General features: G+C 40.0%; 1 protein-coding gene across 3 annotated transcripts in view; it reads right to left on the bottom strand.

Moving 5' to 3' along the window:
• Uggt1 (UDP-glucose glycoprotein glucosyltransferase 1) overlaps positions 1 to 23,661 on the bottom strand; it is a 118,162-nt gene that overhangs the window by 63,061 nt on the left and 31,440 nt on the right. For all 3 annotated transcript variants that reach the window (XM_027386884.2, XM_027386883.2, XM_027386882.2), the window contains exons 9-15: positions 22,918 to 23,018; positions 18,573 to 18,672; positions 17,440 to 17,500; positions 13,184 to 13,275; positions 10,187 to 10,337; positions 5,758 to 5,877; positions 1,522 to 1,607 (exon numbers count right to left, since the gene is read on the bottom strand). In XM_027386884.2, coding sequence (XP_027242685.1) covers positions 1,522 to 1,607; positions 5,758 to 5,877; positions 10,187 to 10,337; positions 13,184 to 13,275; positions 17,440 to 17,500; positions 18,573 to 18,672; positions 22,918 to 23,018 — 711 coding nt within the window. The remainder of the gene's footprint in view (positions 1 to 1,521; positions 1,608 to 5,757; positions 5,878 to 10,186; positions 10,338 to 13,183; positions 13,276 to 17,439; positions 17,501 to 18,572; positions 18,673 to 22,917; positions 23,019 to 23,661) is intronic.

The raw sequence follows: 23,661 nt of genomic DNA, 5'->3' as shown, positions 1-23,661 counted from the left end.
AGAAAAAGTGGCCTAAACATCCTTAAGTAGGCAAACTGACACCCAGGTGTAACTAAGTTCACTTCCATCTCCAGCTTCTAGTTGGGCATTAAATTTTCTTTAGGTAAGGCAAAAGTTCAGGCTTTTGTGTTTCCCTCACTGGTTACCCCCAGAAAGCCGCTAGGATGTCTGCATCCTTTCCACAGCTTGTATCAATGCCACAAGGTAGGACCACATTCCCCTCACCGAGTGCAAAAAGTCAACCTATCTGCTGGCTCCCCATCGATGCTCACAAGACTACTTCTATGTGCCCAGGGCTCAAGCGCCTTCTTTCCCTGCATCTGTCATCTTCCTGTCCCTCGGTAAAATTGTACAAATGTTTAGTTAGTATCCACTGTGTCCCATGAGCCAATTTACATGTTCTCAGAATCCCCTTTTTTAAACAAAACATAGCTATGGTTGTCATTTAGAATTTATTTCTCCATTTTCCAGGTGGTATTCAAGTTTAAATGAAAATTTTCATTGCACTCAACAACCTCTGCTTTTCTGGTTCTCATAGTCCTCCTTTTCTTCAAAGCCCCTAGGAAACCCGGGTCTTCCCCACAAAGCTCTCTTTCCTAAAGCACTTGATCAAACACATTCTTACAGAGAGGCAAGGTTTGCAAAAGCTTTGTTCTGAGAAGGCAAACAGGACAGATGTCACTCATACAAGCTCACTCAAGTGAGCACCTTGCAATGTTTATTTACTAGGAACGCTTTTGTTCTTTAGCGCCTCCATTTTGAAGGACTCAAATTTTAGCAGACATGGAGGGGCACACCTTTAAGCCCAGCACTTGGGAGGCAGAGGCAGGCAGATCTCTATTAAATTCAACCCCAGTCTAGTGTACAGAGTGAGTTCCAGGACAGTTAGAGCTACATAGTGAGACTCTTGAAAAAAAAAAAGTAACTCAAATTTTATCAACATGTAAGAATCACCAGAATTATTACAGACTGTAAGGGAAAGTATCTTAATATATATAACAATATCTATGTATATATGTATGTATATGTATACACACACACACACACACACACACACACACACACATTCTATGAAAAGAACAGGGGAAATCAGGTGTCCAGCTGGTAGACCTGGCAACACAATTAACACAGATGTATCTGTCTGTATCTATAGAAGGCTAATTAACATTCTAAAGCATTTTAGTCCTTTAAAGTCAAACAAAAGGCACTGACTGGCAAAGCTCTGTTCAAATTAGAAATGGGTTTTTCTATGTGGACATGCATCCAGGAAAATTCTCGTCCAGTAGGAAGCAAGTGAAGACCACAAACTATTTTCACACAGTGAGTTGTTAATAATTCAATGGTGGTGAGCTTCTATGTATTAAGAATTAAATTCTTAGTCCCAAAGACACAGGTGCCTTACCAAGCAGAAGATAAAACTGCCATCAGTGACTCTGACTATTAATTATACTACAATTCAATGAAACCAGGCATGTAATCCAAGCAACAAGCCAAACCTCAGCTAAATGATCCCAGTGTTACCTTAATGGTATGTGATTGCTGAGGAACATCTCAGCTATGCTAATCAACTCAGCTGTGGTCTCGTGTACAGGATCAACAATAAAAACCTGTCAGAGGAAAAAGAAAAAGAACCCATGAAATGGCATTCAAGCACCCTCAACATTCCCAACCTCAACATTCAAAGAATGTGGTGGTGGGAAGGGATAGGATTTTTTCATGCATTTCACTGGTGACATCCCACTGGTGCCTCTAGACTGCTGATGCCTATTTTATCATCCCAAATAAACCTCAGTTCTATCAGTTCCCCCACCTTGGAAAACAGAGTCTGCCTTTTTGTTATATTTGTTTCTAAGGCTTCCTGAATTAACCAATTTGAACTCAGCTTTTAATCACAGCAACAGTGATTACATGCTAACCAGTTTGTACACATATTCTCAACACAATGAAGTTACTCAGGATTGGGGCTATGAATTGTCTGGTAGAGTGTTTACCAAGCATGAAAAGGCTCTGGATTCAAACTCCAGCACTACATAAAACCAGGCATGGTGATGCCTACCTGCAATCCTAGCACATGGGAGGTGAAGGTAGGGATCTGAAGTTCAATGTCATCCTCAACTGTATAATGAGTTTAAAGGCCAGCCTGAGGTACATGAAAATTATCTAAAATAAAATTCTTTAAAAACAAAAAGTCAGCCGGGCAGTGATGACGCACGTCTTTAGTCCCAGCACTCAGGAAGCAGAGGCAGGCAGATCTCTGTGAGTTTGAGACCAGCCTGGTCTACAAAGCTAGTTCCAGGACAGGCTCCAAAGCCATAGAGAAACCCTGTCTCAAAACCCTCCCCCTCAAAATAGTAATAATAATAACAACAAACAACAACAACAAAAAGTTAAAATTCACTCACATGGTAAGAAAGAGAAAGACCTGAGTTTTTTAAAGAAAAGGGTAGTTTGAAGACTGAGGAAAATACAGGACTGGCAAGACAGCTTAGCATTCTGGTTCTCAACCTGTGGGTAGCCCCCTTGGGAGATGGTCAAACAATCCCTTCACAGAGGGGTGGCCTAAGACCATCAGAAAACACAGATACATTGCGATTCCTAATAGTTGCAAAATTACAGTTTATGAAATAGCAATGAAAAAAATTTTGGTTGGTGGTCACCACAACCTGAGAAACTGTGTTAAAGGGTTGCAGCATTAGGAAGATTGAGAACCACTGACTTATTGCGTCATCTGTTGCCAATTCTGAAAACAAGTTCAATCTCTAGGGCAACAAAGTAGAAGGAGAGAAGCAACTCCTGAAGGTTGGCCTGACTTACGTACACACACACTGTGGCATGTGCATGCCTATACACATGCACAAGCAGAGAATTAAATACATGAAATAAAAAGTTAAGATTAAAAGAGAGAGAGAGAAAAGTACAGAGGGTTGTTTGCCATACAGATCTCAAAGCAATCTTAGCTCCCTGCCTCTCTTCTACAGCAGTTAAGAGGGAGGAGATATAGAAATGACAGGGGAAAGCTCTGCTAAGAAACTTCTTTCTCAGTCTCTCTAAAGCAAAGAAATGAGGAATAGGGGGTGAGGAGGGTAATGAAAAGTAAAGAGGTTAACTGAATTACTAAATTTGAGGGATTAAGATATTAGCGCTCAGGAAGCCCTGCCTCTTCCTGAGGGGTGAGAAACAAGTTAATGACTGTCAGGGAAGAGAGAGACATTTTTGTAAATGGGTAGCCATTGGAAAGTTGTCCGTGCTCCAATAAAAAACCCTTCATTCATTCATGTTCCTCTAAGTAAGAAGGACCCTCAACTGAGAAAAAAGCCTCCATCAGATTGGTCTGTGGGCAAGCCTCTGGTGCATTTACCTAATTAATGATTGATGTAGGCGGGCCCAGCACGCTGCGGGTGGAGCCACCGCTGGGCAAGTGATGTTGGGCTGTGAAAAAAGCAGACTGAGCAAGCCATGGGGAGAAGCAGTAAGCAGCTCCTGCAGCGCTTCTACTTCACTTTCCGTCTCCAGGTTCCTGCCCTGACTCCCTATAGGATGAACTGTTAAGATGAAATAAAACCTTTCTCCCTATGTTGGTTTTGGTTATGGTTTTCAGTACAGTAATAGAAAGCAAACTAGGACAGAAATTGGGCTACTGCTGTGACAAACTTGATCGTGTTGTTGTGGGGGGAAATCCTAGAAGTGTCTGGAACTCTGGGCTGGAAAAGTCATTAGTGCTCAGACTTAAGTGAGCCATTATGGGAGCTTGGAAACTTTTCTCAGGTCAGCACAGAGAAGGTGCGGTCCAGAGGGGGCAAGGCTCATTCCCTGCTGGCAGCCAAACATGTGATGCTTAAGAGTATCCGACATAGTACTGAATTTGAAGGCATAAAGGGTCATGGAGAACAGCTGAAGACTGGCACCATAGGAGAGGTCAAGAGAAGACATTGGTGAAGCAGTAGGAACCCCAGTATTCAAGGGGGTCATAGAAAGAAGGTGAGGCTGGTCACCATGTGCCAAGGTCAGAGTCCCTGAAGAGAGCCCAGGTGAGGCCATTGGTAAAGGTACAACCCAGGTGCATTGGAGACACCAGCATAGCGGGGATTGAAGAACAGTGAGACAGTGTGGAGTGGACTGGCCTGAGCCTACTAAACAAGGTGCATATGCTACAGATGCATAGCTGGGGAAGTGGAGCTGCCCCCGGGCCCCTGGAGCACAGAGGACAACCATGGGTAGCCCGGATAACAGGAACCACACCTTTTACATTGCTGAACTTGCATTTGCTTTGATGTGATTGTGACAGGCACTTATTGTTGGGGAGACTTTGAACATTTAAATGTATGTTGGAATATTTTAAAGAAAACTTGAATGCTAAAGTGTTTGCATTTTTTAAAATACGGTATATTAAATATTGTGGTATGTTTAGTATTATGATATCAGTATTAACATAACATCTTGGAAACAGACAAGAAAGAAGTTTATAGTTTAATAGCGATGTGTTTGTGTGTCAAGGTGATGACAGGCCAATTGTGTTGGTTACTGTTTTGTCAACTTGACATAAGGTAGAGTAATTTGGGAAGAGGGACCCTCAATTGAAACAAATGCCTCCATCAGACTGGCTTGTAGGCAAATCTATGGGGCATTTTCTTGATCTATGACTGACATAGAAGAGCCTAGCCCACTGTGGGTGATGCCACCCCTGTGCAGGTGGTCCTTTGTTGTATAAGAAAGCAGGCAGAGCAAGTCACGGAAAGCAAGGCAGTAAGCAGCTTTTCTCTGTGGTCTCTGCTTCAGTTCCTGCCTTGAGTTCTATTCCCAGCCAACTGTAAGCCGTATGAGGAAATAAACTCTTTCTTTCCCAGTTGCTTTTGGCCATGGAGTTTATCACAGCAATAGAAAGCAAACTAGGACACTCTAATTAAACTCAATGGATCACAAGAAAGAGCAAGTTTGGTGGTGGGGAGGGGGAGCTATCACCCAAGAATACTAACATCAGGACCAAAGTATCTCACGACCTTGAGAACTCACTGAGAATTACAACTACTTACACTGAACCAAATATTGATGTATTCACTTCTCATATAATGTCAAGTATCACACTGACCTTTTTTTTATGTTGCCCTCCTTTCTTTTACTCAGTAAGATCAAAAAAATCTATTTATCCAATGACTAAGTTGTAACTTGGAATAAAAAGATTATTAACATATGGACAAATGACACGACAAAAAAGCAATAGTCGTATATCTTTTGAGTTACAAAAAACAAAACAAAAAACCACCCTCTTAAAACTTATACAGCAGGGGGCTGGAGAGATGGCTTAGAGGTCAGGAGTATTGACTGCTCTTCCAGAGGTCTTGAGTTCAATTCCCAGCAACCACATGGTGGCTCACAACCATCTATAATGAGATCTGGTGCACTCTTCTGGCCTGCAGGCGTACATGCAGGTAGAACTCTGTATACATAATAAATAAAATCTTAAAACATATTTTTAAAAAATTTATATGGCATTTCTATAAACCTAAAATTGCTCTAGGAAAATAAAGTATTAAAATATAAATCCATAAAGTCGCCCAGTGTAAACTTTCAGTTATGGATGGGGCACATGTGTCACACAGCAGCAGCACAGGCTGTCACACATAAACATATTCCAAAGCCCTTTCTGTTTGAACATTCTGCACATATAAAGAGAAAACTGAACATTCTGCATACGATGGAAACGAAAGAGACAGAGCAGAGAGAAACAGCTGTGGGGAGGCAGTAAGAAGTTTTACTCACCATGTTATGCAAGTTTTTCCTGATCTGCCGTATAACTCCAGGAAAGGTGGGTCGAAGTAACTCTTGTAAACTAGACGGCCATGAATTATATCGGCTATCAACCTCTAGGTTGTTGACCCACTTGAATAAAACAAAAAACACAACATGGTACATACACATTAGTCACTGATGGGGAAAAAAAAAGATAATTAATGAGACTTCACAGAGTAAATGAGAAGAATCACAGAGTAGATGGGCATGGTAGCACATGCCAGTAATCCCAGCACTTAGGAGGTAGAGACAGGAGAATCAGGTATTAAATTGCCAATGGCTATGTAGAATTTGATACCAGCCTCAACTATACAAGACCTTGTCTACAGCAAATAAGCAGGCCTAAGAGATAATCAAATATACAAAGTTTGAATAGAAAAATGAATAACTACAACATAGCCCTAAAATAGGTGAAATTATTTGCAATCAACACAACCAACTAAAGACTAGTAGCAACAAATACAATAAAAAAATAAATAAAACAAGCAACCCACAGTAAATGAGACAAGAAAAAGAATAACAAAGCTGCTGGGCGGTGGTGGTGCACGCCTTTAGTCTCAGCACTGGGAGGCAGAGGCAGGCGGATCTCTGTGAGTTTGAGACCAGCCTGGTCTACAGATTGTGTTCCAGGACCCAGAGAAACCCTGTCTAGAAAAACAAATAATAATAATAATAATAATAATAATAATAATAATAATAATATTAATAATAAAGCTAGGTGTGGTGGCACATACCTTTAACCTCAGGACTCAGGAGGCTGAGGCAGGCAGAATTCTTTGAGTTCGAAGCCAGTCTAGCCAATCAGGCAAGTTCCAGGACAGCTAGAGCTGTTATATAAATAAACCCTATCTCAAAAAACAAAACAAAACAAAAGAACAAAACAAAAATAATAAAAACTACATAGGGACCATCAATAAACACAACTTAAATCACAATCTGTGTAATGTAAACAATCCACAAGATAACTTCACATTCATTAAATTAGAAAAAAATTAACAGCTTGTCAGTACCTAAGACTAGTACAGAGCACACAGGAATCCTCAGACCATGGTGTTGTCTGCAACACTCATTTAAAGAAACAGATATAGATGCAGGTCTCCATTCCAATTGAACTCTCCCATGTATGTGGGAGGAAAGGACACTGAGACACCCACTACAGCAGCATCTACAACTGTAGGAAGGCAGAAGAAAAGCAGATGGACAGTAAGCACGTGTTGTATGGATAAGGAGCAGGGAAATAGGAAGACGTGCTCCATCTTGTGTGAGTGGAGTGCTCTGAAAGGCACACAAGCAACTGCTCATGCTAGCCACCCCAGGAAGCAGGATGGCTGGTGACAAAACCTCTACCACACACTTTCTGTGCTGGCTAGTCTTAGGTCAACCTGACACAAGCTGGTTATCTGAGAAGAAGGAACCTCAATTGAGGAAATGTCCGTGTAAGATACACAGATCCAGCTGAAAGACATTTTCTTAACTTGTGATTGATGGGGGAGGGCCCAGCCCACTGTAGGTGGTTACCATCCCTGGGCTGGTGGTCCTGGGTTCTATAAGAAAACAGGCTGAGCAAGCCAGGGGGAGCAAGCCAGTAAGCAACACCCTCCATGGCCTCGGCATCAGCTCCTGCCTCCAGGTTCCATACCTCTTTGAGTCCTGACTTCCTTCCATAATGAACAGTGATGAGGAAATATAAGCTAAATAAGCCCTTTCCTCTCCAACTTGTTTTTTGGTCATGTTGTTTCATTGAAGCAACAGAAACTCTAAGACACCTTCAGGACATCTTCAATTTTCAGCTATAAAAACATAAATGATGTTCTTTTAAAAAATAAGATGCTAAAAAAAAAAAAATAGACCAACAGGAACTCTCACACAATGTTGGTGTCTGGAACTCTCACTCTAATCTAATGGACCTAAAAAAGCTGAAGACCTTCCGATACCACCAAGTACTCCAGCTCTGATGAACTACCACCCTCTCACCACCCTCTCTAAAAGTCTTAAAAACTTGTTACTAAAAAAGATTTCTAACTGCCGGGGTTGTTCGACCTGTATCAGTCCCACAATATAGAGGCCATCTATTCCAGCCTGATGTCTTTGGGGCTGCAGTTGGAGCCAGGCAAACAGCCCCGGGTCCATCCCTGAGTAGGAGAGTGTGGATCGGGAAACTCCTAGCTACCCCACAGCGCTAAGGACCAAGACAGACACATCATGTCATGTAGGAGGGCTCTCAGTCCATCCTGGAGACTGGAGTCCATGGTTTATTCAAGCATCCTCTTAAATAGCTTTCCAACAGTGGGGGTGATCGAAAAAGACATCTATTATCATGTATAAAGCCGATATCAAATATTTCCTTTAATCCTAGAGGTAGTCTCAGAATGCACATGTACAAGCCCGCTTGCATTCTACCAGCCATATCTTGCTAGTTGCTTACTTGTGTCTAGGCACGTTCTACCAGCCCCATGATGGGTGTGCCTCCACCCAGGGGACCAGGCCTATTGTTACACCAAGACCAGGCATCAAGAGTTAACCAGCTGGCATCTGAAAAACAATGGGAGATTCAAGCTCCTGGGATAGAGCTGAGGTTTGCACCCCAAAATATCATAATCGATATTTTTGGACCCCAACATCTAACAATGTGAATTTGTCTACTTGTTTTTTTTGTTTGTTGTTGTTTTTTTTTTTTTTTTTTTTTTTGAAAGAGGGTCTCACTATGTAGCCCTAGCTATCCTGGAACTCACTCTGTAGACCAGGCTGGCCTCAAACTCAGAGATCCTCCTGCCCCTGCCTCCTGAGTACTGGGATTAAAGGTGTGTGCCACCATTCCCACATTATAAATAATTTAAAACCACATTAAAATGTTCTTAATTACATGATTTAAAAGGACGTTAACTATTACTTGATATATGAGTTCTCTGGGCCCTTGTAATCTTTAAAAGGAATGTGAAGAATGGAGGCCTAAAAGGTAGTCATAAAAATAAAATCGGATTATGTAATGAAAAAAAAACATTGATACAAGACACCAACAGACACACCAGACTGTGAAAATATTGAAAACCTTTAAAAGGAAATAAAGGTAAAATAATAGAGGCAGAGGAATGTATGCCAACTTCAGGAATGAATTGTCAGCAAGGAGAAAAGAGGTGTAACTAGGAAGGAACACAAAAAGAGAACTTCAACTGAAACATTTTTCACTCCAAGAAAATAGTAATTATTACACAGATTGACTATTTAGAAAGAATGGTGATGAGCCACATGATTATCAATCTCTTTATTATGTTATTTTCCTTATTCTTTATAAGCAAAACCATTTTGTCAGAAACCAAACTATAAGCATCAAAACATGCAATGGTTATATCACCGAGTGAGAATGTAAGTGAAGACCGTCTACAAATAGCAAGGTCCAAGCTTTAACACCTAGAAATACACTGGGCTACATTAGTGGCTATCCCAGGATACATGTGGCTGACAGGCTGCAGGATACACAGACCTGATTCACAGTATCTCTCTTCCAATAAAATGTCTCTAAAATAAATGCAGGACAGAGCCAAGGAGAAAAAAGATAACACACCACCATTCCCCACATTCTTTATATAGATGACAGAGACACAGACATCACACAGCCGACAGCAAGGTCCCTGTACATAAGGCTATTAATTGGAAATATATGTTCTAATAATAAGTTTGAATTGTGCATGTTGTCACAGACACAGAAAATCTAGACACAACTGGGAAAACACAAACCCTCTTTCCCAAGATGCTCATCTGACTCCTATAAATACAACATAATTGAGAGAATGCTTTTTTTTAAGTTTTTATTATTTTTTATTTGATTTTTGTGTGTGAGTATGTGCACATGAGGGCAGATACCCACATAAATTAAAGCTATCTGATCCCTCTAGAGCTGGAGTTACAGGTGACTGTTGGGAACTGAACTTGGGACCTCTGCTAGAGCAGTATATGTTCTTAACTGGCAAGCCATCTCTCCATCCCTGGAAAGAATGCTTCTTACTCATAATGGTCAGAAAACAACTTTCTAGAGCATGTGAAAACCTATCTTATGCCCAGCATGGTGGCGCATGCCTTTAATCCCAGACAGACAGACAGACAGACAGACAGAAAAATCGAGCCCATCTTATTACGAAAACACAATTTCACTCAAGTACTTGTAAATCTTTTTTTTTTTTTTTTTGTGACAGGGTTTCTCTGTGGATTTGGAGGCTGTCCTGGCACTCGCTCTGGAGACCAGGCTGGTCTCAAACTCACAGAGATCCACCTGCCTGCCTCTGCCTCCTTTTGAGTGCTGGGATTAAAGGCGAAGTGCTTGTAAATTTTTAATAAAACACAAATTAGAAAGCGGTAAGGTGCCTGACCAGAGGCCTCAGAACCACTCTAAATGAATACTCACTGAAATAGCAGGACTCCTGATGTCTACTGCATAGTCAGTCTCAGAGGGCTGGATGTTGAGCTTCAAAATATTATGCAGAGAAAGGCCTTCTATTCCTAGTCTGTGCAGCCCCTCCATTACCCGGGCTTCATTCCTCAATGTGTCAAACAGACTGCGGAAAAAGCAAGGCATCTAGTTAAGGGTTAGAGATTATGCCAGAGCACAGTACTTGCCTAGCATATGAGGGCCTGCATTCAGTTCACAACATACAACACATGCACACAGACTGATGGCATTTGGTAGGGAAAAAACTTAAGGAAGCCTGAACATTAAAATTTTCTATCAGTTCAAAATGCTAAAGCAAACCCACTGAAGATCTAAAGATGGAGTTCCTCCCCTTGTTTCATCTGGTCAAAGTACACAGGACAGTGGTGGGATGTGCTTTCCTAGTCCTATTTATTTAAATTCTCAGTGGACATGTAGATTATCTCTCAGTATAAAATTAGATTATCTTTATGTGAACATAATGAAATAGCCCTCAATTTATACTTCATAGTGCATGTGAGTGGAGTAGTGTGTATGCGTGTATTCATATGTGTACACTTGTGTGTGCATGGAGGCCAGTGGTCAATGTCAGGATCTTCTCCTACTGCTCTCCACCTTATTTTTTGAGGCAGAATCTCTCACTGATCCTGGAGCTTCCTGATCCATCAAGACAACTGGCCAGAACTCTCCATGGATCCTCATCTCCACCTCCCCAGCAGTAGGATTACAGGTGTGTGCCATAAAACCTAGCATGTTACATAAGACCTAAACTCAGGGCCCAAACATTTCACAACTAAGTCTTCTCCCCATCCCTATACCTGTACTTTGACCTGTTTTATTTGTTTGCCTGGTATTTTTTTTTTAAGTAAATTTACTATTGACTAACAATTGGGCACACTATGTGTAAGGTATGTGTGCATACGTCTGCATTTTGTGGATTTAGCTCTCTCCTGCCACCTTTATGTGGGTTCCAGGGATTGAACTCAGGTTGTCAGGTTTGCACTGCCAGATGGGAAGTGCCAGATGGCTTTACCTGCTGAGATAGTTCAAGGCTTTAATTTATTCATTTATATGTTACTGTAAGCAATACATACATATGTTCATATGTAGTTTACATGTTTGCAAATGTACCCATGTGTGGGTACAGGCTAAAGGCTCATATCAGGTGACTTTTTTGTGACAGAGCCTCTTCATTCAACTTACAGCTTCAGAGATCAGTCTGTCTCCACCCAACCAGGGCTAGAGTTATAGAAGTGTGCACTATGCCTGGCTTCTGGGTGCTGGAGATCTGAACCCAAGTGCTCATATTTGCACACAGCACTTACCAACTAAGTCACCTTCCTGACCCACCTTTAAAAGAAGAGTTAATCGACATTACTTTTTTTTTTTTTGGTTTTTCAAGACAGGGTTTCTCTGTGGCTTTGGAGGCTGTCCAGGAACTAGCTTTTGTAGATCTCAAACTCACAGATATCAGCACTACATTTTTATAACATCAAATGAATCCATAATTATCTTAAAATTTAAAAACACACAAAACAGCACGTTAAATCTTTAATGTGTGTTTTAATATTAGAGTCATTTGGAACAGGTTCACACACAACACAATGATGACAATGAAGAGGTCTTCTGGGAATAAAGAGATAAGGAGAAATTAACAATAGCAGGAACTTTACTTTTTAGTTCCTATATGCTGTATTATTTAAGATTGTAATGACCGCCAGGCGTTGGTAACACATGCCTTTAATCTCAGCACTAGGGAGTCAGAGGCAGGTGAATCTCTGTGTGTTCGAGGACAGCCTGATCTACAGAGCAATTTCCAGGACAGCCTCTGAAGCAATACAGAGAAACCCTGTCTAGAAAAACAAAAAAACAAAACAAAACAAAATAAAAAACAAAAGATTGTAATGATCAATCTCTTAATGCGCAATAATCTGAAGGACAGACTGTTTTTAATAAATCACTTAGTAAAGTCACATGATGAACAATATTCATACTCATTTTATTAACTTATCACTAGGTCTGTGATGCAACAGATGGGTATAAAGTTTAATTCAATTAATTCACACAATAATATTGTGAAACTAATTCTCCTAAAGCACTAACAACTGCTTTTATTTTTACTATTATAAAGCAATAATGACAGGGACTAGAGAAATGGTTCAGCAGTTAAGAGCACTAGCGGCTCTTCTAGAGGACCCAGGTTCAATTCCCAGCACCCAAATGGTAGCTCAAGACTGTCTGTAACTGCAGTTCCAGTGCTTCCAACACTCTCACACAGACATACACACAGGCAAAATACTAGTGCACATTAAAAAAAAAGCCACAGTGACAACAGTACTGCTATTAATTCCATAGATAAAATCTGAATTTTCTACTGTCCCCAAAACGCATGATGACAATTTAGACTCCATTAGTCTTCAATTACATTTTTACATTTTAAAAATAGTAACAAAAACAAGTATGCAAAATCACATATTGTGTGATTTTACACATTTTACACATCTATAATTACAGCATCTGGCAGGTAGAGGCAGAAGGTTCAGTCAAGGTCATCCTCACAAAGTTGGGAGGCTACCCTGAGCTAATAAGACCCTATCTCAAAACCAAAACAATTTTTTAAATGAATATTCAGAAATCTTTAAAAACTAATGTCTTGTGAGACGGGAGTGCCAGCACTATGATTACACCTACTTTACACTGCACAGAAGCAAGAGAACTCTGCTCTTCTCAATGATTCTATAGTTAACAGGAAAACTACAACCTCAAACACACATTTTAAAACACTCAAGACCTGCACACTGTTTTACAGAATGGTGACAAATCATGCTGCCTACCCCAGTCACAGCATGGGCCCACCTCCAGTGAGCCTCATAAGCTATGATCCTTTGCTCGTGCCACACCAAGGAGAAACACAAACCGAACATGTCAATTATAAATCTTTATGGGGGGGTGAAAAGTGTATATTAGCCATACCTGAATATATCCTGGGTATCTAAATCAATATGAAGTCCGTTGATGAAGAGAGCTGAATCTCCAGGCTGCAATCCTATAGTTCCCTTGAAATACTGAAAACACACACAAAGAGCAGGGACAGTACATTTAGCAAAGCTTGTTGTTCCTGGGCTTTATTACCCACACAAATCTTGCCATTCTGGGGCAGGTCAAGATTCCCTTCTATACTCTCCCATGGACCCTTCTGAGCATCCACTATAGTGAATGACAACGCTGTTTCACTGGGCCTCCACCTTTTTCCCCTTCCCCTTCCCCTTCCTTCATTCTGATGATGCCACAACTTTTTCTATAATGTTGGGCATGCAAGGATACTAAGTGCTATGAGTCACTTATCAAAAAAGAAAATAAGATGGTTGGAGAGATGGCTCGGTGGTTAAGGGAACTGGCTGCTCTTTCAGAGGACCCGGGTTCAATTCCCAGCACCCATACGGCAGCTCACAAGTGTCTATAACTCCAATTCCAGAGGATCCAACACCCTCACATAGACATACATGCAGGTCAAACACTAATGAACATAAAATAAAAATAAATAAATAAATAAATCATTAAAAAAGAAAGAAAACAGTAGCCAAGAGGGTGGCTCAATGGATAAAGAAAGTGCTTGCCATGCAAGAGGGAGGACTGGTGTTCAGATCCCCAGAACCCAGGCAGGCAGGCATGGTGATCCACCTGTAACCTTAGCATTTTGGAAGAGATGAGATTCCCAAAGACAAACTGACTAGCTAGACTAGCTGAATGTGAGTCCTAGGTTCAGTCCGAGACCCTGCCTCAGTAAATAAAGTGGAGAGCAATTTAGGAAGACACCCAGCACCAACCTTCTGGCTCCAGTACATGCTTACATACACTCAAATGCATGTGTACCCACAAAACTGTGTTCCTCACACACATCAAACACAACAAAATATAAATAGGACTAATTAAACAAATATTATCTCTAGATAATTTTTAAAATAACATGTTTCTTCCTGGCCCACAATACAGTAAGATATTTATTCTTTTGGGTTCATTTTCCAATAATTCTCTGAACTGACTACAAAGAACGAAAGCTTACAGTTCTGCTTTATGGAAGACACCAATGGAATGTACAGGTTTGTTCACTGCGTTAATAACAAAGAAAGCCTTTTTTACGAAATTGAATTATCTCCTTAATAGTGAAGGCAGAAGAAGTAAGCTATTTATAATTGGGGTCACAGGAGGATTCTCCCTTTTATCTGTCTATCTGTCAAGTTACACAGGCATTGGATTTCCTTACCTGTGTTTGCAAGTAAGTGCCAGATTAAAGTGCATAGCTTTGCTTTTTTATGCTTCTGTTGCCTTCCTAATTGTGATGCCAACCAAGGCTGGGCTGGCAACCAACACAAGGTCCCCTTGATGAAATATAGGGCTGAACAAAGGGTTTCTAACACCAAACCCAACCCATCTTAAGCCTTCAAACTAAAGCATGCCAAGAAACTGGGTTGTTGTACTGAGGGCAACACCCCTCCACCTGCCTAGGCCAGCAAGGCCTGATCCGTGGAGTACTTCATTGCTGTGTCCCATAGAGTGACAGTTCAGTATGCTGGTGACTGTGCTGCCCAAAACCTGCCAGACACAGATGTGCCTCCACTCTGACACGTCTGTCTTGTGTATCCTACCACAGGAGGGCTAGACAATACAGTGGAGTACAAAAGAAAGTAACCAGACACCAAGGACAGAGTTATCTCTATTAACCCTGAGGAGCACCTTCACTCTCCAGTAGTCAGTGACTAAGGAAAGCATACTTTGAAGCTCAAGCACTGCATGGGAAAACAAAACAGTGAGGAAGCTGTGTCTTAGGCTTCACAGACATGACAGTATTGAACAGAAAACAAGAAGGAGGATAATACAAAATGTTGAAAACACACATCCATGTAACAATGAAAACAAAGACCATAAATCTGAAAGAACAAGGAGGGTGTATATGAAAAAAATATATAAAATTTTTAAATTAATGAAAGACAACAAAACCCCCTTAAAAACAAACAACCCAACAACAACAAAAACAAAAATAAAAACAACAATAAAAAAAAACAAACAAGAAAATAATGGAGAGCTGAAGCAACTAAGAACTGGAATTTCAAACCAGAGAAGAGCAGGTAGAAGCATAGCCCTCCAAGCCAACTCAAGTCATTCCCTGAAGCCCATGTAAAAAGCCAGACGTAACAGTGCACATCTATAAAGTCCGTGCTCCTGAGCAAGACAAAAGGTGGAGACAGAACTGCCAGAAATCCTGAGGCCCAGCTAGCCTGGAGTGCACAGTACAGCATGAGAAACAAAAGAGACCCCGCCTCAGCAAGGGAGAGTGCAAGAACTAATTCCTGAAAGGTGTCCTCTGACGTCCATAGGTAAGCCTTGATACACTAACATGCATACACACACACACACATACACACACACACACTTAAAAAAATAATTGGAATTTACTTTTTGTTTGTTTTTGTTGTTATTGTTTTGGTTTTGGTTTTTTGAGACAGGGTTTCCCTGTGTAGCTTTGGAGCCTGTCCTGGAACTAGCTCTTGTAGATCAGGCTGGTCTTGAACAAAGATCTGCCTGCTTCTGCCTCCCAAGTACTAGAACTAAAGGCATGCCCCACCACCACCCAGCAAGAATTCAAATTTTCTTAATGGGACAGTTTCATGCCCACTCTCTTGGGCCCGAGATGGTAAGGAAGTCTAACTCTGAGTTTGTAAATATAACCCATTATAACTCGTATTTACTGCTAGCTCTGGGACACAGGTGAGCTCACTTTAAGAAAACACATCACACTAGATTTAAGATTGTATGCACTTGTGCTTCATCTTTATAAATTTCTGTATGCATGTATTTATGCATACAAGGTTAAGAATCCAAGAAATACCAATATAGCTCACGTAATTTAATGTTATACCTCCTCTGGCATGGGTAGATGTCAGAACATAGTCCAAGAATGGAATGATAAGAATTCTGAGTGCTTATAAGAAACCTTCAAGAAACTAAGACAAGAGTCTCCAAAAGTTTTCTCCAAAAACAGAATTGTTCTTGGAGTGTGTATTCAAGCCCCTCCCAGGTGTAGGAAATAGGAGTGAGTTTACTTCAGATTATTCATTACAGCTGGACATTGTTATTTGTTTATATGCCTCTAAGGAAAACAACTTTTTGCCATATGCTGCTTGCCCTTGTGATTGGACACTTTACTCATGTGACTCTTAACCTCAAGGTATATGTTCTCTGATGCTCTGAAGAAAACTGACTATTGCATGACACTTTCATCCACTCTGTTTTTAGGCTCCACTCTCCCAGGTCCCACCACCTTTAGAGCGGTAAACAAGGAACCATAAAATTAAAGAAATCCCAAGCCAGCTTCAAACTCACTATGTAGCCAAGGATGGCCACAAAGTTCCAGTTCTTCTGCCTCCACTTCCTACAAACAGGGATCCCAGGTGTGCACCACCTTACCTGTAATGCTTTTAATTTCATAAATTCATATTTGGTTTCTTTCTCAAATCTATTTAATAAAGTAACACCCTACACATAATGAAATCTGGTGGTAAAATGGGTGTGGTGGCACTCGCCTGACACCAGCACTTGGGAGGCAGAGGGAGGTGAATCTCTGAGACAGCCTGGTTTACATAATGTGTTCCATGACAGCCAGGTCCACACAGAGAACCCCTATCTCAAAAAAACCAAAAGAAAGATTTTAAAAGGTTAATTGAACACAAGGGTTTCCCCTACCCCTCCACAACTCTAGAGAAATGTCTGTAAGGAGACAGGCCTTTTCTGTTACGAATCCCCATGGCAAAGAGCACAGACAGAAAAAGACCAAGGGAACCTGGAAGCAGAAGTTGGTGAGAGTGAGTAGTGAGTGTCGTGGCAGTCTCCAGAAGCCACATGAGGGGCTGATGGGATGGACAGACAAGAACCCAGCTACCCTGTGGAGTGCATCAAAGGCAGGCATGAAAAAGGTTTAAAGGAAGTCTGCTTAAAACAAGCGGTCCATACTCCCTGTTGACCCCACCCCCACCCTATCAGGAGACTGATCTCCTTAACAAAATGCTACCAACTTTAATTGGTATATGTGTATGTGATCATTTACTATATAATAATTACTCTAAGTGTTTATAAGTATTACTAAAAGTAATAAATGCCACTACTTTAATAAGTTTCTTCATTTTTTAAAAGATACAACACAGGACAGAATGTTTTCTACCAGTTACTAATACCTTCTGGTTCTCTTCCACTTCCGTTCTAAGTTGTGAGCTCACAGCTGTTTTGGTTATTGCTCTAAGAAACAAAAATATGATCAGGGCTTCACTTAGCATTCCATATAAAGGCTTTCAATTTCCCTATTCTTAAGCATGAAACACATAGTTCAATAAACTACAAAGATAAGAACTAAGTAAATGTCACAGCTCTACAAGTTATTTCACAGATGCACAAATTTCTATTTCTGTAAGACAGAACAACAAAGGAAAACTTCATAGTGACAATACGTGACAGCAAGTCCAGTTGCTTTCAAGGTCTCACTTGACTGTGTGGCCCTACTCCTTATGTGACATTGACATTGACTGTGACAGATAAATAGCATTAAATGCACTGAAGCAGACTTCTGGTCCTATTAAATCCTTCTGCTAAAGGTTGAGTCCTGCATGCGTATCTTCCAGATGCATGATGGATTAAGAAATCTTACACAGGCATACTACACAGTGAAAAAAAGAACTTACTTATAAAACCCTCAGCCCAGAACTAAGCCCACTAGTGCTTCTTAGCAACTTGAGACCAAGATCAGCAATGACATCTGTTAAAAGCTTCTAAGAATGTGGCTTTGAAATAATTTTACCTTGCATTCACAAGACAGAGAGTAACATTATGGAATAGGCAGTTATGTCGGAAAATTCAGAATATTGTTACTATGAAGAGTCAGTCTCTCTGAGCCTCAGTTTCTACATCAGGAACCTGACTGTCCACATCCCCCTTCTCTTCCTCTTCTTTGTGCCAGGACTGAGGATTAAACCTGGGGCCTTACACATGTGAGGCAAGTGCTACCACAGAGCCCTAGGCAAAGCCCTTCTCATCAGGACTCACAACTGGCAGTCTGGGTCAGACTCTAGATTAGCTGATCTGGCATAAGTGCGGCAGTGCCAACAACATCCAGGTCTCTCTCTCTTCAACCACACAACCAATGAATGGTCTTGTCATCTTCTTAGAAAGAGGACACCAATTACAACAGTAGTTACAAATAGGTTTCAAATTAAATCATTTTTACATTTTAGTTATATCATGTTCTATGTAAACATGAAAGCCACTGGGTATAATGTTAAGGAGAAGGTTGTACCAAAACCTTAGTAGATGTTACCTGGCTTTGGTAGGAAAATTCTGACTAATATCTTTCATCACCACCAAAGCTAACTCCACAGGGGCAGCCAGGATGCGGGCAGCAGTCTGGAAACTGAGATCTGCAACAATGCCAAGAGTCATATTAGAACATAGGAATCTAAGGTAATGACAGTAGACCAAAATCCCAGTACTTCCCACAATTCCCTGACAGTGAAGAATGCCTTAGAATGCAACCACTTCATGGACCTTTGGAGTGTTTATTAAATTATTCATGATCTATATGCATAAACCCCTAGGGCACATGCTAACACATTTAGCAGAGGTGTCTGCTAGATATACAATATATCATAAAGTACAGGATTAAGATATTTAGCAAATTATCTTGGGAAAATGGTAGAGTGCACGTCCAATATGTGAGGCCCTAGATCAAATATCAGCACTAGGGCTAGAGAGATGGCTCAGAGGTTAAGACCACTGACTACTCTTTCCAGAGGTCCTGATCCCCAGCAACCACATAGTGGCTCACAACCCTCTGTGATGGGATCTGGTACCCTCTTCTGATGTGCAAGCATGCATGCAGATAATTGTATACATAATAAATAATATATATATATATATATAGAGAGAGAGAGAGAGAGAGAGAGAAAGAGAGAGACAGAGACAGAGACAGAGAGCACTATTTTTGTTCGTTTTGTTTTCACTGGTTTTTTTTGTTTGTTTTGGTTCTTTTGGTTTTTGTTTGTTGTTTGATTTTCAAGACAGGGTTTCTCTGTGTAACTTTGTAGACCTGGCTAGCCTCGAACTCCCACCTGCCTCTGTCTCCCAAGGCGTCATTACCACCACCCAGCATATCCGCACTATTTAAAAAAGTACAAACCTAAAAATAAAAAATGGGACAGGTTTTTACAGAGGATTCCCTTTCTTCTCTTAACCACTGTCTTTAAAATCTGTGGTACTCAAATCTTCAAATTACAGGTAGAGATGATGGAGAAGAATCCCAGATCAATGTCAGAGACCAGATCTTTAACAAGATCATAGAGAAATACTTCCCCAAACTAAGGAAAGGGATAGACACAGATATAAGAAGTACACAGAACACCATAAAGACAAGACCAGAAAACAAACTCCATGGCATATCCTATTTAAAGCACTGAGTATACAGAACCAAGAGTACTCAAAGTTACAAAAGGAAAAATTGCAAATCAAATATAAAGGGCAACATATCAGAATAACGTCTGATTTCTCAGCAGAAACTTTGAAAGCCAGAAGATGCTGGAGCAAGGCACACTAAGTGCTAAGAGGCTATGGATGCCAAGTTAGAATGCCATGTCCAGCAAATGTATCTGCCATTGTTGAAGGAGAAAGAAAAACTTTCCGTGACATAAAAAAGGTAAAAGAATTCCTGTTTACAAAACAAAGCCCTAAAGATAATACTCAAAGCAGTAATGCCGGATTGAAGAGAGGAATAATGACACCTAGGAATCTGTAGAAAGAAAATAAATGATGCCCTAATTAAGAAAACAAAAAGTAGAACTGGGAACATAAACTGTTAGGGGAAAAAATGACTGCAATCATCACACACCTTTCAATAACTTTAAATACTAATGGCCTCAACTTCCCAATCAAAAGACGGGATTGCTGGATGAATAAAGAAACAAAACATTTATGCTGTGTACAAGAAACTCATCTCAGCCTTAAAGATAGGCACCACCTCAAAGTAAAGGATGGGAAAACCACTGCAAGCAAATGGACCAAGAAACAAGCAGGCATTGCTTAGACTTCAAACTAAATAGACTTCAAGCTAAAACTAAAATAACTCCAAACCAAATAGATTTCAAACCAAAATTAACTGAAAGACATAAAGAAGGATATGTCATTCTATTTAAGGGAACAATTAACCAAGATGACAGTATAACTAAGGATATACACATCCAATTCTGGTGCACCCAATTTCATAAAAAGCTTACCAAATTAAAGACAAAGATTAACATCAACCCAATAATAATAGTTTTAATACCACACTGTCTCCAATAGAAAAAGACTCAGCAGAGAAGCATGAGAGTTAAATATCTTATACATCAAATGGGCTTAACAGATTATAAAGTATTCCACATACACACCAGAGAATACACATTCAACCCTGCAGCCCATGAGAGCTTCTCAAAAATAGAGCACAAAATAAATCTTAACATTCAGAAAAATAGAAACAACACCATGTATCCTATCTGACCACAGTGTGATAAAACAGAAAATCAACAGCATACAAATCTCTAGAAAGTACACAAACTCATGGAGATTAAAAACACATTACTGAATGTTGAAGAAGTCAAGAAATTCCTGGAGCAAAATAAAAATGAAAATGCAGCACAACAATAATCTCTGGGGCACACTAAAACCTACCCAATTTATAACTAAAAGTACTTACATTAAAAAGTCAGAAAGACTACAAATAAATGGCTTAGTGATGCAACTCAAGAATTTAGAAAAACAAGAACAAAACAAACACAAGCCCAGTAAATGGCAAGAAATATTAAAATTCAGACCAGAATTTAAAAAAACAGAAATTAAAAAAAAAAGAACCACTGACTCTTTATAAGAGCTGATTCTTTGAGAAGTTAAACAAGACTGACACAGACCCTTAGCCCAATTAACCAAAAGAAAGAATGAGAAAACCAAAATTAACAGAATTAGAAATGAACAGTGAAACATTAACAGACACCAAAGAAATTCAGAACAATATAAGAAAATATTTTACAAACCTGAATCTATTAGTTGGAAAGTCTAAAAGAAACAGACAATGTTCTAGATTCGTGCAAACCACCGAAGTTAAGCCAAGAAGAGATCTACAGCTCAGTAACAAATGAGTATTGTTGTATTGGAGTATTTAAACAGGTAAACAAAAGAGTAACTAAAAGCCTTCCAACTAAGGAGCTCAGGCCCAGATGGAGTCACACAGAGTTCTACCAGACTTTCAAAGATCTACAGCTAATATTTCTTAAATTTACTCAACAAATAGAAACTGAAGACGTTCAAACTTCTAGTAAGCCAGTACTTAATAACAAAAATATAGATACAACAAAAAAGAACACTACAGGCCAATACCCATCAGGAAAATACATTCATAAATCCTCAGTAAAATACCTGCAAATTCCATAAAGGCATGTACCAAAATAATTACCCACCATGACAAAGTTAACTTTATCCGCAAGATACAAGGATAGTTCAACATATGTAAGTTGATAAATGTGATAAATCATATAAATAGTCAAAAATCATTTAACCATTTCTGGCCAGGTATGGTGGCACACACCTTAGATCCCAGCACTCAGAAAGTAGAAGCAGGCAGATCTCTGAGTTCAAGGCCAGCCTGATCTACATAATAAGTTTCAGGCCACCTAAGACAACACACCTTGTCTCAAAACAAACAAACAAAAGACTGTCTCAATGTATGTAGAGAAAAGTCTTTGACAAACCCAGCATGACTTCATGACAAAAATCAAAAGAGAATGGCACTAGCAGCCAATATTACCCTAAATGGAGAACTCAAATCCTACTAAAATAAGGAAAGAAACAGGGCAGGCCCTTATACCCATGTCTTTTCCATTTAGTACTCAAAACACTAGCTAGAGCAGTAAGGCAAGGGTAAGAAGGAGACATAATTTCCTATTTGCAGATGACATAGTATTATGCATAAGAGATCCCAAATTCAATAAGAAAACTTCAGCAATTTCAGCAGTGACAGGATACAAAATCAATTTACAAAAATCAATAGATTTTCTATACACCAACAATAAACATGCTGAAAAAGAGAGAATTAGCTTCCAGAGGATGAGCCCCCTTAGTTGGTTATCCAAACCTGAGCAGTCAGCCCTGAAAGCATATATACACAAGCAACACTAAGTGTACTCAGCAAGTTACATTATTAACATGGGAAGAGTTGGAGATGGAAGAAGAGATGTGGTGTAATTATATTTTAATTGTAAAATGGTATCTAAACATACATGCATATGTGTGTGTATGTGTGTGTGTATTTTAAAAAATCATAATCTGTGATACTCTCAGAATCTTGTCAATTTCATTCAAACTCTGCAATCCAACCCCCTCCAGCACCACAAGGTTTCATTCTATAGCAGAAGTTGACCTGGAACTCCTGACAATCATCTTGCCTCAGATGTAAGTACTGGGATCACAGGTACAGTACGTATCCTGGTTAATGTGGTGCTGGGAATCAACCCAGGACTCTGTGCATGCTAGATTAGCACTCTAACAACTGAGTTATATCCCTAGCCCAAGTTCTGCATTTTTTTTTTTAATACGAAAAAATATACTGACACAACTGTCAGTGACCTCTGCGTTTCCATTACCTTGCAGCTGCCAAACTTTCAAGGGTGCCATTTCATTGGTGCTCTCCACAAGATGCTTTCGGAATTCTTTCAGTTGTCCTTCCAAGTTGGGGTACAATTCTCTGACAGAAACAGAATTATTTTCATTGTTTTTTAGAGTGCACTTAGCGAAGGACTACAGATTTATCTTTGTGATTGTCCCCTCCCAAATCTAAGAAAATTTCTTTAGTATGGGCAAAAAATGTTAAAGCACAACAACGGCCCTCTACAAGTTAACACTGTATAGTCTACATGGCACTTTTGTGCTATAAATACGTAAAATCTCAGCAACACCCAAAAAACAGCAAAAAGAGACCAGTGAGCTGGTGAGGCCAGTAAAGGCTTGCCATCAAGCCTGAGAATCTGAGTGTGAGCCCCAGGACTCAGAAGGTGAGTCAGAGAACCAGGTCCATATGCATACTATGCTCTGTCCCCACTACACACACGCACGCATGCACACACGCAAAATAAATAAAAGTAATCAAAAAGTCTAAAAAGAGTATTAAAAGATTCTGGAAATCTTCATCAAATAAAAGTGGTACTGACAACAACCATAGTTCAAAGTGACGGCAAACAACAAGTGTACGTAGGCAATGAATCAACCCAACACAGCAATTCAACTGGAAATGAAGACATTACTGCCTAAACTGGAAACCTGGTTAGACTATTTCACTCAGCCAAATGTCATAACTAAAGCACATGAAAATGAGCCTGGCATATGTTATT

The sequence above is a fragment of the Cricetulus griseus genome (genome assembly GCF_003668045.3).
Source record: "Cricetulus griseus strain 17A/GY chromosome 1 unlocalized genomic scaffold, alternate assembly CriGri-PICRH-1.0 chr1_1, whole genome shotgun sequence".
Taxonomy (NCBI): domain Eukaryota; kingdom Metazoa; phylum Chordata; class Mammalia; order Rodentia; family Cricetidae; genus Cricetulus; species Cricetulus griseus.
The sequence above is the reverse complement of the archived record's forward strand: the minus strand, read 5'-3'. Positions and strand labels throughout refer to the sequence as shown.